The sequence below is a fragment of the Pantherophis guttatus genome, chromosome 1, assembly GCF_059756535.1.
Source record: "Pantherophis guttatus breed Tessera chromosome 1, ASM5975653v1, whole genome shotgun sequence".
Classification (NCBI taxonomy): Eukaryota; Metazoa; Chordata; class Lepidosauria; order Squamata; family Colubridae; genus Pantherophis; species Pantherophis guttatus.
In genome coordinates this window covers 270,982,301-270,996,621 of record NC_142063.1, presented here as the reverse complement: position 1 = coordinate 270,996,621, position 14,321 = coordinate 270,982,301, and the positions used below count along the sequence as shown (strand labels likewise).

At 46.1% G+C, this 14,321-nt stretch overlaps 1 protein-coding gene across 7 annotated transcripts in view; it reads right to left on the bottom strand.

Annotated features, from left to right (window-relative positions):
- QKI (QKI, KH domain containing RNA binding) overlaps positions 1-14,321 on the bottom strand; it is a 146,974-nt gene that overhangs the window by 68,367 nt on the left and 64,286 nt on the right. For all 7 annotated transcript variants that reach the window (XM_034428501.3, XM_034428500.3, XM_034428502.3 and 4 more), the window contains exon 3: positions 3,148-3,264. In XM_034428501.3, the coding sequence (XP_034284392.1) occupies positions 3,148-3,264 (117 nt within the window). The remainder of the gene's footprint in view (positions 1-3,147; positions 3,265-14,321) is intronic.

The following is a 14,321-nucleotide window of genomic DNA, read 5'->3' as shown; positions in this document are numbered from 1 at the left end:
TGCTAATGCTGCTACTGGGGCATCCACCACTGGCATTTGAAGCGCCTTGGTAAGGTCAGGGCCCGTGTCGTAAAACCTCTTATCCAGACTGCTGGGATTTGCCCTTGCCTTTGAATGGCCCATTGCCTCTGCACCACATCAAGAACCAGCCTAGGTGCAAGGAATCACTTCCGTTTCTGTGACTGGTTCCGAAAAAAGCGAATCTGTAGGAGTGTCTGATCATGAGGCCAGACAGTCAGATTCGTTCCCAGGCGTGCAGTATTCTTTGCTTTATAAAGCAGAGACTTGAATAATGATGGGCAAAAGAGGCCAGCAAGGGTTGGTTGCTCTTGTCGTAGGCCCTCGTCCTCAGATAGTTCTAGGTCTTTTTGAACCTCTTTCTCTGAGAGTGAGGAATGACTCTACTCGGAAGACGTTGGGGAGTATGTCTCCTGGGGGCTAACAAATCCCCTGAAACATGGGTCACCTGTTGATGACCAGTATGCATGGGAAATTCCGACTGCACCAAAGCAGCTCTTTGGCTTTGCATTAGGCCAGATACTTTTCCTGCTTAATTGCCTCAGAGATTAAAATACCCATATTGGTTGGAATTTGAGGCTCTTGGCTGCCCCTTGGATGTAGCCCTGCAGCTGTGGGGCTGAAGGTTGTCTCTCTGGAAGGAATTCTCTGCTCTCAGGAAGCCACTGTTGCCAAGTAAATTACAGCCTGGAAGAGAAGGCTGCTCTCCAGCGCCATCTGGAGACCATGCCTGAGAAGGCAACCTGTCAAATGGTTCAGGCTGTGCTTCCAATGGCTGCAAGACATAAGGGCGGGAAATATCCTCCCTTGCCAAGCCCCAGGGAAGTGGCGTTTGAGCAAACTCGTTCACGCTTACCCCTGTCAGAATTGCCTCTTTGCAATCTGACTGCCGATCTGCGGACTTCAGCGGGCTTGAGCTAAAAGCTTGTCACACTGGGAAAAGACCAGCAGCTCCACCAGTCGAGACCAGGAGCCAGCCAAAATGCCTTTCTCCAACCAGTCCCTGTGGTGAGGATGAATCCAGGAATCAAAGGATCAACTCTAAACACATCCGTCCTTAGCTGAGACTGAGTCAAAAAGCTGGGGGACACAAGCAGAGGAGGCGTGTCATCACAACTTTGGCAGACTCAGTCCAATCAGCTAGCAGAAGGAGTTAACCCATTCCTGGAAGCTATCTACACCACAATGGAGAAGAACTCTGTAAATGTAAATTTTTATTTTGAATACTTTTGTATATTTATACATATATTCTTATAAAGTGAAAACTAAATACTATTGCCTTAAAGTTCTGATATAAAAATTAAATTAGTAGTCTTAAGATTACTCGCTCGCACAGAGAGGGCCTCCTCAGGGTGCCGTCGGCCAGACAGTGTCGGCTGGCGACCCCCAGGGGGAGAGCCTTCTCTGTTGCAGCACCCGCCCTCTGGAATGACCTACCCCCTGAGATACACATGATATCAGACCTCCGGACTTTTCGTCGGGCCCTGAAAACACACCTATTCCATCTAGCCGGACTGGCTTGATCCCATCCTCTCAGTTTTAATTGAATTTGGTTTTAATTGGATGGTTTTTAATATCTTGAGCCGAAATTATTTAATTGTTTTTAAATTGTTTTTAAATTTTATATGCAATGTTTTATCTTGGCTGTACACCGCCCTGAGTCCCGCAGGAGAAGGGCGGTATAGAAATAAAATAAAATAAAATAAATAAATAAATAAAAAGCAATCTATGTTTCATATCAAACTCTCAAAATATAGCAACTCTTTTATATAAAGAACCAACCAGAAGATCTCATCTGCTTTTCAGTGAAGGGTTATAACCATGAAATGAGTGATGTATTATAGGAGAGAAGTCTTTTTCTAAATAAGATATTGTCTTTAGGATTTTTGCAATGAACATCTCAATCATAAACGTATAACAGAGGGGCCAAGATTACAAACCTCAAGCATTAAAATCAGTCATGGTTAACAATCATAGTTAACCGTGATTGTTAACAGCTATTTCTTAGTCCAGTCAGTTTATATATTAGGGCTTGAAATAGGCAGATGTAATAGGCAGATTTTCCATTTTTTTAAAAAAAATATAGTTGCTACTCTATTCTTGAAAATAAAATTGCATTTAATTCTTTTTTAACGTTAAATTTAATTCCCTTCACATTTGGAGGGGTACAGATATATGTTACAGAATTTAAGTTTAAGTTTAAATTTAATGCGATTTATATGCTGCCCTATCTCCAATAGACTCAGGGCGGCTCACAACAATAAAATGCACAATTGCACATTAAAACAATATGAAATTAAAAGTCCAAATTAAAAGAGTTTAAAATCAATTTAAAACTATTAAGAACCCCCCCCCCATCAGTCCTTCAAATCACGGCGGAACGAGCGAAGGTCAGAGGCCAACCGGAGCTCCAAAGGAAGTTGGTTCCAAAGGGTGGGTGTGCCCACAGAGAAAGCTCTCCCCCTGGGGGTCGCCAGCCAACACTGTCTGGCCGACGGCACCCTGAAGAGGCCCTGTCTCTGGGAACGCACCGGGCGATTGGAGATTGTTGCTGGCTGCAGGGGGTCCAACAAGTATCCCAGACCTAGGCCATGAAGGGCTTTATAGGTGATAACCAGCACCTTGAACCTCACCCGAAGGGCAACCGGTAGCCAATGCAGGTTGCGCAGGAGGGGTGTAACATGGGAGTGTCGGGATACTCCCATCACAACCCGCACGGCCGCATTCTGCACCAGTTGAAGCCTTTGAGTGGTTTTCAAGGGCAGCCCTAGGTAGAGAGCGTTGCAGTAGTCAAGACGGGAGGTGACCAGCGCATGAGTAACGGTGCGTAGGGCATCTTGGTCCAAGTAAGGGCGCAGCTGATGCACAATCCCAGTAAACATTCCACCAACAGACACACACATCCTCTGTAAATAAGCAAAGCCTCAAGATTTCCTTCAGGACACATAACATATGTATGTACAAACTATTTGGATAAAGCAAAGAACTTTTTTTCCAAAGTATTGCACAATTTAGTAACATAGTAAACTGTGGAGTATTTTATTAGTTTAATCAGTTAATTATATTGGAAATTCTGCCATCTGTGAAAGTTTTCCTGACAATCTATTGCTGTATTTTTAATGAACTTACCTTCTTCTTGTCTCTCATGGACCCTTTGCCTCGGACCATTATCTTACATCCTGTTTCAGCTTCAAGTTGTTTAGCTGTTAGCCCTCTAGGCCCAAGAATTCTTCCAACAAAATTGAACTGAAATTTTAAAGAAAAAAAATAATTGCTCAGAACATAGTGAAAATAATTAACAACCAGCATTCTGTAAAACTTTGCCCTAGCACATGCCTATCATTCTGAATTATTCCTTCAAAACAATGAAAAAAAACTTTATTTGTTTGTTAAAGTTAAAAAATGCACTAGAAAATTGAAAAAAGCTAGTGTGGATATAGTAAGTTACAACAGAGGCTTAAATTACAATATATCAGTTACCGTAATTGCTAAACAATTGCACATGTTAAAGGAATTGTAAATGCAACAAATTCAGTGAGCGCAGATATCCAGTACTTACAAGCTAGGAGGAGGAAAGTATTATCCTTTCAAAGGGTGTGCAAGTCACCTAAGAAAAGCATTATTTGGTAAACTTGCCACATCACAGAGAATGTGTGCAGAAGTAAAGGAAAGACTATTTTTTTCTAGTGCAACATTGTGATTTAATTTTCCTTCTTATAGTGAAGGTGGGAAAACATTGTAATGGTGAGAGTGAAAGCTGTTCTACAGGATGGGCACAGATTGCTTGATAAACACTTGACAGGGAAGAATGATCTCTCCAAAAAGCACATTTACCAGAGAAGTAAGATTTTATTTCATGCTGGATATCAGTATCTATGGTAGCACCCATTGTTTCAATTCAGGCCAGGCTTTCTCAGGACCATGCCAACCAAGACAATGGGGTCAATGGCAGATGATATATCAAAGAATATGACTGGCTTCTATGACAGCACAAAAGTCTTACTATATGGAAATCACCATCCCCAGCATCCAGCAATTTGATTTCAAATGGCAAAGTTACATTTATTTATTTTTTATTTTTATTTTTATTTTTTATTTTTTTATTTGTATACCGCCCTTCTCCCTGAGGACTCAGGGCGGTGAACAGCCAAATAAAAACATCAAATACAAATATTAAAATACAGTTAAAAATATATATATAAATTTGGCCCCGTTAATTAAAAACGATAAACAAAACAATTAAAAACACTTAAAAAAATTAGGCCAGCCCGGCTTGCTGGAAAAAGAAGGTTTTAAGGGCACGGCGGAAGGCACTGAGGTCATGGATTCTCCTTATCTCTGGGGGCAACTGATTCCAGAGGGTAGGTGCCCCCACAGAGAAGGCCCTCCCCCTGGGGGTCACCAGCCTGCACTATCTGGCTGATGGCACCCCGAGGAGGCCCTCTCTGTGGGAGCGCACGGGTCAATGGGAGGTCGTCGGTGGCAGCAGGCGGTCTCGAAGATAGCTAGGCCCTATGCCATGGAGCGCTTTAAAGGTGATAACCAACACCTTGAAGCGCACCCGGAAGACCACCGGGAGCCAGTGCAGCTCCCGCAGGAGCGGTGTTACATGGGAGCGCCATGCTGCTCCCGTCACTACCCGCGCTGCTGCGTTCTGGACCAGTTGGAGCCTCCGGGTGCTCTTCAAGGGGAGCCCCATGTAGAGAGTGTTGCAGTAGTCAAGGCGAGAGGTTACGAGGGCATGAGTGACTGTGCACAGGGAATCCCGATCAAGAAAGGGCCGCAACTGGCGAATCAGGCGAACCTGACAAAAGGTCCCCCTGGTTACAGCCATCAGATGTTCCTCCAAGAACAGCTGCGTATCCAGGAGGACTCCCAGATTGCGAGCCCTCTCTGTGGGGGCCAAAGATTCGCCCCCAATAGTCAGTGATGGAGTCAACTGACTATATCGGGATGCCGGGAACTACAGCCACTCAGTCTTCGAAGGGTTGAGCTTGAGCCTGTTCCTCCCCATCCAGATCCGTACAGCCTCCAGGCACTGGAACATCACTTCACTACATGCTGGCCTTTACAGAAATTAGGTCCAATACTAGTATTGGTAGAAAATGGGATGTACAAGGGGGCATTTCCACAAAAACTCTCAAAGTTGAACTAAACCAGCTCTACAGAATCCACTCACAATCTCTATACCATCTAACAGGTGGACGATGACCTGAAGTCTGAAAATTTCTACTGCAGCTGGGATATGATTATTGGTTATCACCATTAGCAAAATAAAAAATTATATTGAAAGTTTATCAGTCCTAGCGGTGATGTCTCTCTTCTGCGGATTCCAGATCAATAAGGCTTAGAATAACATCTCTAAATATTTAAAGAACTCAATTTGATTAATGCTAAAGACATTCATTTTTTTAAGAGTGGCAGGAATAATAAGCCTTTTAGGAAAGATGACTAGTAGATTAGTACTTATTAATTACTAGCAGATCACAAAAATTATCTCAGATCTACTCTGTGTTACCAAGAAAGTTGCTACATTGGAATATAGATGAGTAAAACCAAATCTATTACTTAATAAGGAAGAAATTTAAGATTTGTCAGAAGCAGCTTGCTTTGCCTATTTGTGAATGTTGTTTAAAAAAAACACCTGAAGGGGCGTTGGTCCTACCTGAGACGCTCCTTCTTGTTAGGTGGAGACAGCAGTCAGTGTGGGTAGTACTCACTCAATCAGCTTGAAGGACTGAGTCTGTCAATAAATTTAAATCCCGCCCTTGTTGCTGGGCAGACCAGCTTTTGGCGAAGAACTGAAAGAGACAGACTCGGCATGTGGGAGAAGAGTCAGAAAGTCAAAGAGCGGAAAAAGAAGAAGACCAGACTGGCATAGGGAGGGTCGGGCTGCTGTCTCCACCCAACAAGAAGGAGCGTCTCAGGTAGGACCAACGCCCCTTCTCCATTGTGGGTGGAGACAGCAGCCAGTGTGGGACATACCCAAGTTCACTGTCCCGAAATCTGGGGAGGACCAGGCTGGTCCGAAACATCCTCCCTAGAAACGACCCACTGCAACACCTGCCGCCCAAACACAGCCTCTCCCGAAGCAAATTTGTCCAGTTTATAGTGGCATATAAACGGTGCTAGCGAAGTACATGTAGCCGCCCGACAGATCTCCAGCAATGGGGCCTGAGTAGCCCAGGCCGCCGACGTAGCCGCGCTGCGGGTGGAATGTGCAGTCACACAGCAAGGTCACAGAAGAGAATGGAAATCATAGGCCGAAGTGATCATCTGCCAGATTCAGCAGCCTATGGTAGAAGACGACAGCTTGTGACCTAAGGAGATGGGGAGGAAAGAGACAAACAACGCCTCCGATTGTCGTAAGATAGCATTCCTCTTAAGATAGACTCGTAGTGCTCGCCTGACGTCCAAAGTGTGCCAACGTCGCTGACGAGGATGAGACGGTCGTGGACAGAAGTTCGGGAGAATGAGCTCTTGTGAGTGGTGGAAAACCGAGTTGACCTTTGGCACGAAGGTAGGATCCAAACGGAGGACCACGCGATCCGCATGGAACACACAGAGATCGGCATGGGTGGACAGGGCAGCCACCTCCGAAATGCGGCGAGCAGAGGTTATGACCACCAAGAAGGCAACCTTACAAGACAGCAACCAAAGAGATGTCGTCTGCAGGGGCTCATATGGAGGCCCCATAAGTGATTCCAAAACCAACGGAAGATACCAGGTAGGATAACAGTGCAGGACCGAGACAGGTTCGTGGCGCCTCGGAGAAAGCGATGAATCAATGGATGCTGTGTCAAAGACGAGAGAGACCCGCAGATAAGCAGAGGAAATAGTCGCCACCTGGCGACGCAAGATGTTAGGCAACAGCCCGTCAGAGAGACCTCGCTGGAGGAACACCAGGATATCCACAACAGAAGGCTGGAGAACAGGCACACCCATTTGACCACACCATGAGCAGAAGGCCCGCCAGGTAGCAAAATAGATTCGGTCTGTTGAAGGGCGACGTGAGGCCTGGATTGTCCGAATAACGTCGCCCGGTATGTTTGCACCTCTCAAAGAGAGCCGCTCAACCTCCAAGCGGTCAGACTGAGCCAAGGAAGATCCGGATGGCTCAAAGGACCCTGTGTAAGAGCGTCCACTTCAAGAGGAATGCGCCAGGAGGGAGCGACCGAGAGGGAGACCGAGTCCGCAAACCATGCCCTGCGGGGCCAGTGAGGAGCCAAGAGGACAACCTCCGCCCGTTCATCCAGGATCTTGCAGATGACCCTGGGAAGCAGAGACGTCGGAGGAAAAATGTACAAGAGGCCCTCCGGCCAAGGAGCTTGAAGGGCGTCAGTGGCCTCTGAGTGAGATTCCGGAAACCGGGCGAAGAAGCGGGGCAGTTGGGCATTTGAGTGTGTTGCAAAAAGGTCTGCAACCGGAGTGCCGAACCGAAGGACCAGCTCTTGGAAGATCCATGGATGAAGACGCCACTCCGCATTGTCAACTTGCTGCCGGCTCAGCCAGTCCGCCTGAGTATTGGTGACCCCGGATACGTGCTTCGCTCGAAGGGATCCGAGGTGGCGTACCGCCCAGAGGCCCAATTTCATGGCCACAGACAGCAGGGACTTCGACCTGGTACCCCCTAACTTGTTCAAGTGCGCCTTGGCCGTAACATTGTCTGTTAGCATAAGGACATGAGCCCCGGATGCAAGATGGCGAAACGCCCTGAGGGCGAGAAAGACTGCTTGCAACTCCAAGCAAATGATTGGATGATGAGCCTCCAATTCGGTCCACGTTCCTTGCGCCAGCTGACCCTGGCAGTGGGCACCCCAGCCTCGAAGGCTGGCGTCCGATGTCACCACCACCCTCTGGGGCTCAAGGAAGAGACAGCCCACCGACAGGGCCAGGGACCGCCACCACCGGAGGGATCTGCGAACTGAGGAGGGAACTGGGATCGGCCTGGTTGACGTGCCTCTGCCCGCCTTCTCTAAAGGTAATAGAAACCATTGAAGCTCCCGGGCGTGAAGCTGAGCCCAGGGAACAATGGCTATGGCCGATATCATCTTTCCCAAAAGTTGAGAAAGAACGTAAGGGAAAACCGCCGACACCCCTCAATTCTAGACACCAAATCTCGTAAGTTATCTTGGTGTTCAGGGGATAGAAAAACCCTACCCTGAACTGAATCAATCAGGGCCTCTAAATGGATCAGGGAGGTAGAAGAAACCAAGTTGCTCTTCTCCAGATTGACCGAAAAACCATGGGAAGCCAACATCTCCAGAGTGAGCTGAACATCGAGCTGAACATCGAGAATATCGAGTGGAAGAAAACAAGACAAGAATGTCATCTAAGTAACAAAGGAGTCTAACAGAACGGACCCTGAGGGAAGCGGCCAGAGCCGCCAACACCTTTGTAAAGGTACGGGGGGCGGAGGAAAGGCCAAAGGGCAAAGCCCTGTATTGATAGTGGATACCCCCGTAACAAAATTGTAAATACCGTCTATGGGAAGGGAGAATAGGAATGTGCAAATAGGCCTCTGTAAGATCTATCGAAGAGAGGAGATTGCCCCTCCTAACACCATCAAGGATAGATTTCAAAGATTGTATCTTAAATTTACGGTACACGACATACCGATTTAATCGTTTTAGGTCCAGAATGGGTCTCCACCCCCACCCCCCCGAGGACTTAGGCACCAGAAAAACCCGGGAATAGAATCCCGTCCCTGTTTCATCGGGAGGAACAAGTTGGATAGCCCTGATCGTAAGGAGATGCTGAACCGCAGCATCCATATGCGCTCTCTTTTCAGAATTACGAGAAAGCGGGCAGCAAACAAAGGTGCTCCGGGGGGGGGGAACAAATTCAATGGTCAACTCAGACTGTAAGGTGGCCAGGACCCATTTGTCTGAAGTGGACTTCTCCCAAGCGGCGGCGAAGAGGGTCAATCTGCCGCCAATAGGAGGGCCGGAGATGCAATTAGTGACGGCACCGGTAGGAACGACCTCCTCCCCCTCGAAAGGGCCATTTGGAAACAAAGGACTTGCCCCGGAGAGACCTATCCTGAGAACCCCGTTGCCTGCCAAAATTATTAAACGGTCGAGGGGAAGAGAATGAAGACGACCCCCTGGTGTCAGCACCTCGAAATTGGGAACGAGGACCATACGGTGAGAAGCGAGAATCCCCCCTACGATACACCGCTGCCGACACCTTCTTGTCCCTGTCTCAGTAAGGAAAGGTTCTAAAGCGTCACCAAACAAGCAGGACCCCCCAAAAGGAACAGAGGCCAGACGCCACTTATGCCTGGTGTCTGTCTGCCAGTAGCGGAGCCAGACTAAACGGCGAACCGTAACGGTGGAAGCCAGAGCCTTGGAGGCAAATCGAGCGACATTCAGAGTGGAAAATTGTAAGGCTGCCACAATTTTGCTTAGGTCCTGCCTGGCTCGCGAGTCCTCCGGGGGTAACCTGTCTTGCAGCTGCTGCAACCATAAGAGGGTGGTATGGTTGAAGAAGGATGCCATGGTTGCCGCTCTGATTGCCCAAGTGGAGCTTTGGTGTGCCCTTTGAGGAACCAAATCTGATCACCGCTCGTCAGGCCAAAGGCCCTCATCCGGATCCCCCGGAATATTGGCGTTGGGCAACAATGCAGCCACGGGAACGTCCACAGAAAGGATTTGAAGAAGAGAATCTAGCTCCTTGGCCATGTGAAAGTTCTTATGGTCATTAGAGGAAGGGAGTGGCACAGACCCCGGAGAAGACCACTGTCTTTTCACCACATCCAAGAAGAGAGGAGGGGTAGGAATTGAAGTAACCGGTCTCGAAGGTTCTGCAAACATAGGGTCCAAGCCGCCAGAAGAAGAAGCAGGCACCGGATCAGCGTTAGATGTCGACAAACGGGCTGTATTAACGGCCTTGAAAAGTAAAGACTTAAACAGTGACTGCGGGAAGAAGCCGGTAAAAGCCGGTTGATCCGGTGGAAGATTCTCATCCTCTGACAAACTGGAATCGCTGTACTCAGCTTCTGTCAGAACCGATGGATGGCTCGAGTGAGAGCAAGTAGGAGAGTCGGGTGCCCAGGCCGACTGAGCACACTCCTGGACCTCCCGCTCCGGAGAGACCGAAGAGGCTGACCACGCCGAATCATGTCGACTAGGAGGGTGAAGCCCTGCAGCCAGGGTCTTTTGCACCGCGGCCTCAATAAGCTGTTGGAGTTGTTCTAGAAGGAGTTGACAAGTCACAGCTGCAGGCAGAGGGATGACCGGAGGCGGCATGGTGGTAGAGTCCTGAACAGCCACCGGACCGGAAGGTTCAGGATGAGGTGAAGAGCCTGAACCCCACAAGTCAGCAGTTGAAATAGCCACGGGACAGTCCTGAAGTGACAACTGGTCAGGCGTAACCGGGCGAGGAACAGTCGCAGGGACCAAATCTCCAACAACAACTGGAGCATGGGGATCCGTTGAGACAAGGTTAGCGCTAGCCTCGGCACAGAGTTTGGTTAGGACCTTGTCCCTCCATTTCTCCGCCTTTGAAGAAACAACACTATGGCCATGGGACTTATGGTGGGAGCGTGATGAATGCAAAGCCGGGGATGGCTCCCTGGAGACCTCCCGGGCAAGTGGCTGGGTAGCAGACAAGGTGTCTGATTGACCAGAATCATGAGCACCGGCCCTCCAGCCATGCTTGGACTTTGCCACGGCTTTTGGCATCAGGGCGGCTATTAGACCTCCGTAACAGGCAAACAGAGTAAGTCCAGTGATAAAGAGGTCAGGCAATAATGGGAGCGCAGAGAACTCCACCAATCAGAAGCCACTGGAGATAGGAAGAAACCTCCAATATAAAACGTGAGCGCAAGGACTCCACAAAATGGCTGCCGATGCACAGGGGCGAGCCAATAAAATGGCGACTGCCAAGGAGTACAGGAAGGAGGCACTCCAAAAGTCCACCCCACTCCAAACGGGAGTGCGAAAACTCCCCTCACAAGGGAGGGCTGTTTATAGCAATGAGGAAGCCCAAGCCGCTCCCAGGAAAAAGGTTCCAAAGGCCTCTGGAAGGCAATAAAGGAGCGCGAAGCTTCACTATCAAATGTGGCAAAGCGGTGCATGTCACTGACAGTCAGAAGAATAAGCGGCTGCAAGGAGGGCCGACGAAGGAGTAGTTCAATGGAGAATCCGACCCAGACTCGTTGACAGATAAATTTAAGCAGGCTTGCTTTCCAGTAGAAGTGTCCAAATGCAGCTGAAATAGCACTCCGGCGCGAAAGTCACTTTAAAATGGCTGCCGCCGCTCCAAAAGCACGAAATACCACGTAAACTGTTAGATCGGGAACTAGAAACGCGCTGAGTGACAACGAGCTAAAAGGAGGCTTGGCAAGCCCACCGTCGTAAGAACAAGCCCTGCAGCTGAGAAAAACCGCCCTCCACAGAGGAGGCAGGCAGGGAAAGCGCCCCCAGCCACCAGGAACAGCCAGCAACTGGGGAAAGATCCAAACCGAATCATAACACTCACAATGAAGTCAGACAGTCCGAAGTCAGCCAAAAAGGTTAATGAAGAAGAAGAAATTCGTAGTCAAGGAAATCTGAGTTAAACACCAGAAATTCAAACCGCAGAATGAATACACAGGTAGAAATAAACACAGAGCTAAGGACCCACATGCCCGTCCAATTGAAGGACTGAGTCAAAAGCTGGTCTGCCCGGCAGCAAGGGCGGGATTTAAGCTTATTGTCAGACTCAGTCCTTCAAGCTGATTGGGTGAGTACTACCCACACTGGCTGCTGTCTCCACCCACAATGGAGAAGTACTAGAGCAACACAGTTACAGTGCCTTTGTATTGTTTCATCCTCTGCAACAAAAAGTGAAAAAAAATTCCGCAGAACCTAGCTTTAGGGATTGAATCAAAGTCTGCCTTTCAAGCAGTAAGAGACAATGTAAAAGATTCCATGTGGATGACTGTTATTTTTTTCAGTTTGAAGATGAAGGAGAAGGAAGTATAAAGTACTAACTATCCTTTTCTGAAACCAGCTTGTTTTTCCATCAGGATGTTATGCTGTACCATCCTGTCTTGAGTTTGCCACGTTGGTGCCAACTGTACCCTTGTTCAACAGGCTTAGCAAGCTAATGTTAGTTTGCTCCTTATTTCCTTTTTGGTATATTGGGATTATGATAAATCAATTCCAATCTGGAAAGAGGGATCAATATATATAAATAACAATGCCAGAATCAGCATTCCATATTTGCCTTTAGCATGTCTGCTAAGCCCTTCCAACCTGGACACAACACTGGAAAACACTTTGCTGTCATAGCAGATAATAATACAATGAAACTTTGGTGAATCAAGGTGTGAAAATGTTTGGCTTATGCTTCAGGAACCATCAAGCTTATTAATAAGCATGAACAAAAGTTTTTAGAAAGGAAAAAAATCAAGATACAGATAGTCCTCAACTTACAATAGTTCATCTAATGACCATTCGAAGTTATAACAGCACTGAAAAAAGTGACTTATGATCATTTTACACACTTATGACCGCTGCAGCATCTCCATTATATGTGATTTAATTTGAATACTTGACAGATGGTTCATATTTATGATGGTTTCAATGTCCGGGATCATGTGATCACCTTTTGTGATTTTCTGACTAGCAAAGTCAATGGGAAAGCCAGATTCACTTAACAAGGGTGTTACTAATTTAACAACTGCAATGACTCACTGAACAACTGTGGCAAGAAAGGTTGTAAAATGGAGTAAAACTCACTTAACAAATTCTCACTTAGCAGGATACATTTTGGGCTCAATTGTGGTCGTAAATTGAGGGTTACCTGTATTTAAAATTAATATTTCTTGTTAACTGGGCAAGCTTCTTGGCTATCTAATTCTCCAGTTTTGTTTTGTTTTTTAAATCAACAGGTTAAATTTATTTTCCATTCCAAGACAATTGCAAATGATATGAATTGCTAAAACCTTCAATAAGCTGTCACTAACTATAGCACATTCATAATCAAATAATGATTTTGAGGGGTGCTTTGTCCCCTTCATTTTTTAAGTCCAAGATGAAGTCTCGAACTCAATTAGTATCTGGAAGTTACTAAAAACATCTAAGATGCCTACCTGGCACAAATAGCAAGCTGGAATTAGAAGTTAAGTAGCTGAGTTTAAGAAGTGCATGTTACCTCCTTGGTCCCCCTAATTCTCTTAACACTCTCTCCCTCTCTCTCTCTGGAATTAATCAGGTGATCTGTAGACAATTTCTGAACGTGAATATTCACTACTAGCTTTATAGTGATCAGGAGGCATCACTATTAGGCTGAGTAGCAATCCAAAGAGGCACTATTACAAAATAGACTAATCAATACCAGATCAAAAGCTATAGTAGCTAAAAACTGTTTACTGTTTACTGCATAAGAATATATTCATTAACCTAACTACTGAAGTTCTAATAACACATTATAAACTTTCTTTAAAAATGAGAAAATAGAAATAGCTCCAGTGATTATATACTTTATTATTTTCTTTCTTATTAGTTTTAAGTCCAATGCTTTATTGAATGACAGTCATTTAGTAAAAGATTAAGGTTAGTCTTATCCATTGTAGCTTCAGCACCAACAATATGATCTTAAGGAGCCTTGGTAGTACAGTGGTTTAATGCATCTTGTTATTAACACAGCTGCCTGCAATTTCTGCAGGTTCGAATCTTACCAGGCTCAAGGTTGACTCAGCCTTCCATCCTTTTTAAGATAGGTTAAATGAGGACCCAGTTTGTGGGGGCAATAAGCTGACTTTGTATAAAATATACAAAAGTATGAAGGCTATTGCTTAACGCATTGTAAGCCGCCCTGAGTCTCCGGAGAAGGGCGGCATATAAATCAAATTTAAAAAAAAAATAAAAATCCACAGATGTCCACTAATTAAAATGTTTGCATTCTTCTGTCTTACTGCTTGCCTCAAAATCTTTTCAAATGCTTAACTGCTCCATACATGAGGCAAAAAACTCCTATATAGATCTCATGTTTATCCTAGGGAAGAGAAAAGGCAAATGGAGACACTATTTATCCTGTACAGACAGCTAAGTCTATACTTCAAATGAAATCCAACAGGGGAAAAAATGAGGCAGAGAAAGGAAAGCATCTATATTTGTCACCCGTTTTAAAAAATGCATTTCACTATTTTAGCTATCAAAGGTTCTACAATATATTTATGCATGTACAGTAGATAAAAGACCTAAAGGATCCTTAAGGGAACAAATGGGTGATTACCTGGTGACTTCAGTATTATCTAAATATAGACCATTGTCTCCAATGAGAGGTAGAAGGATAGGTGACAAACTTGCAAG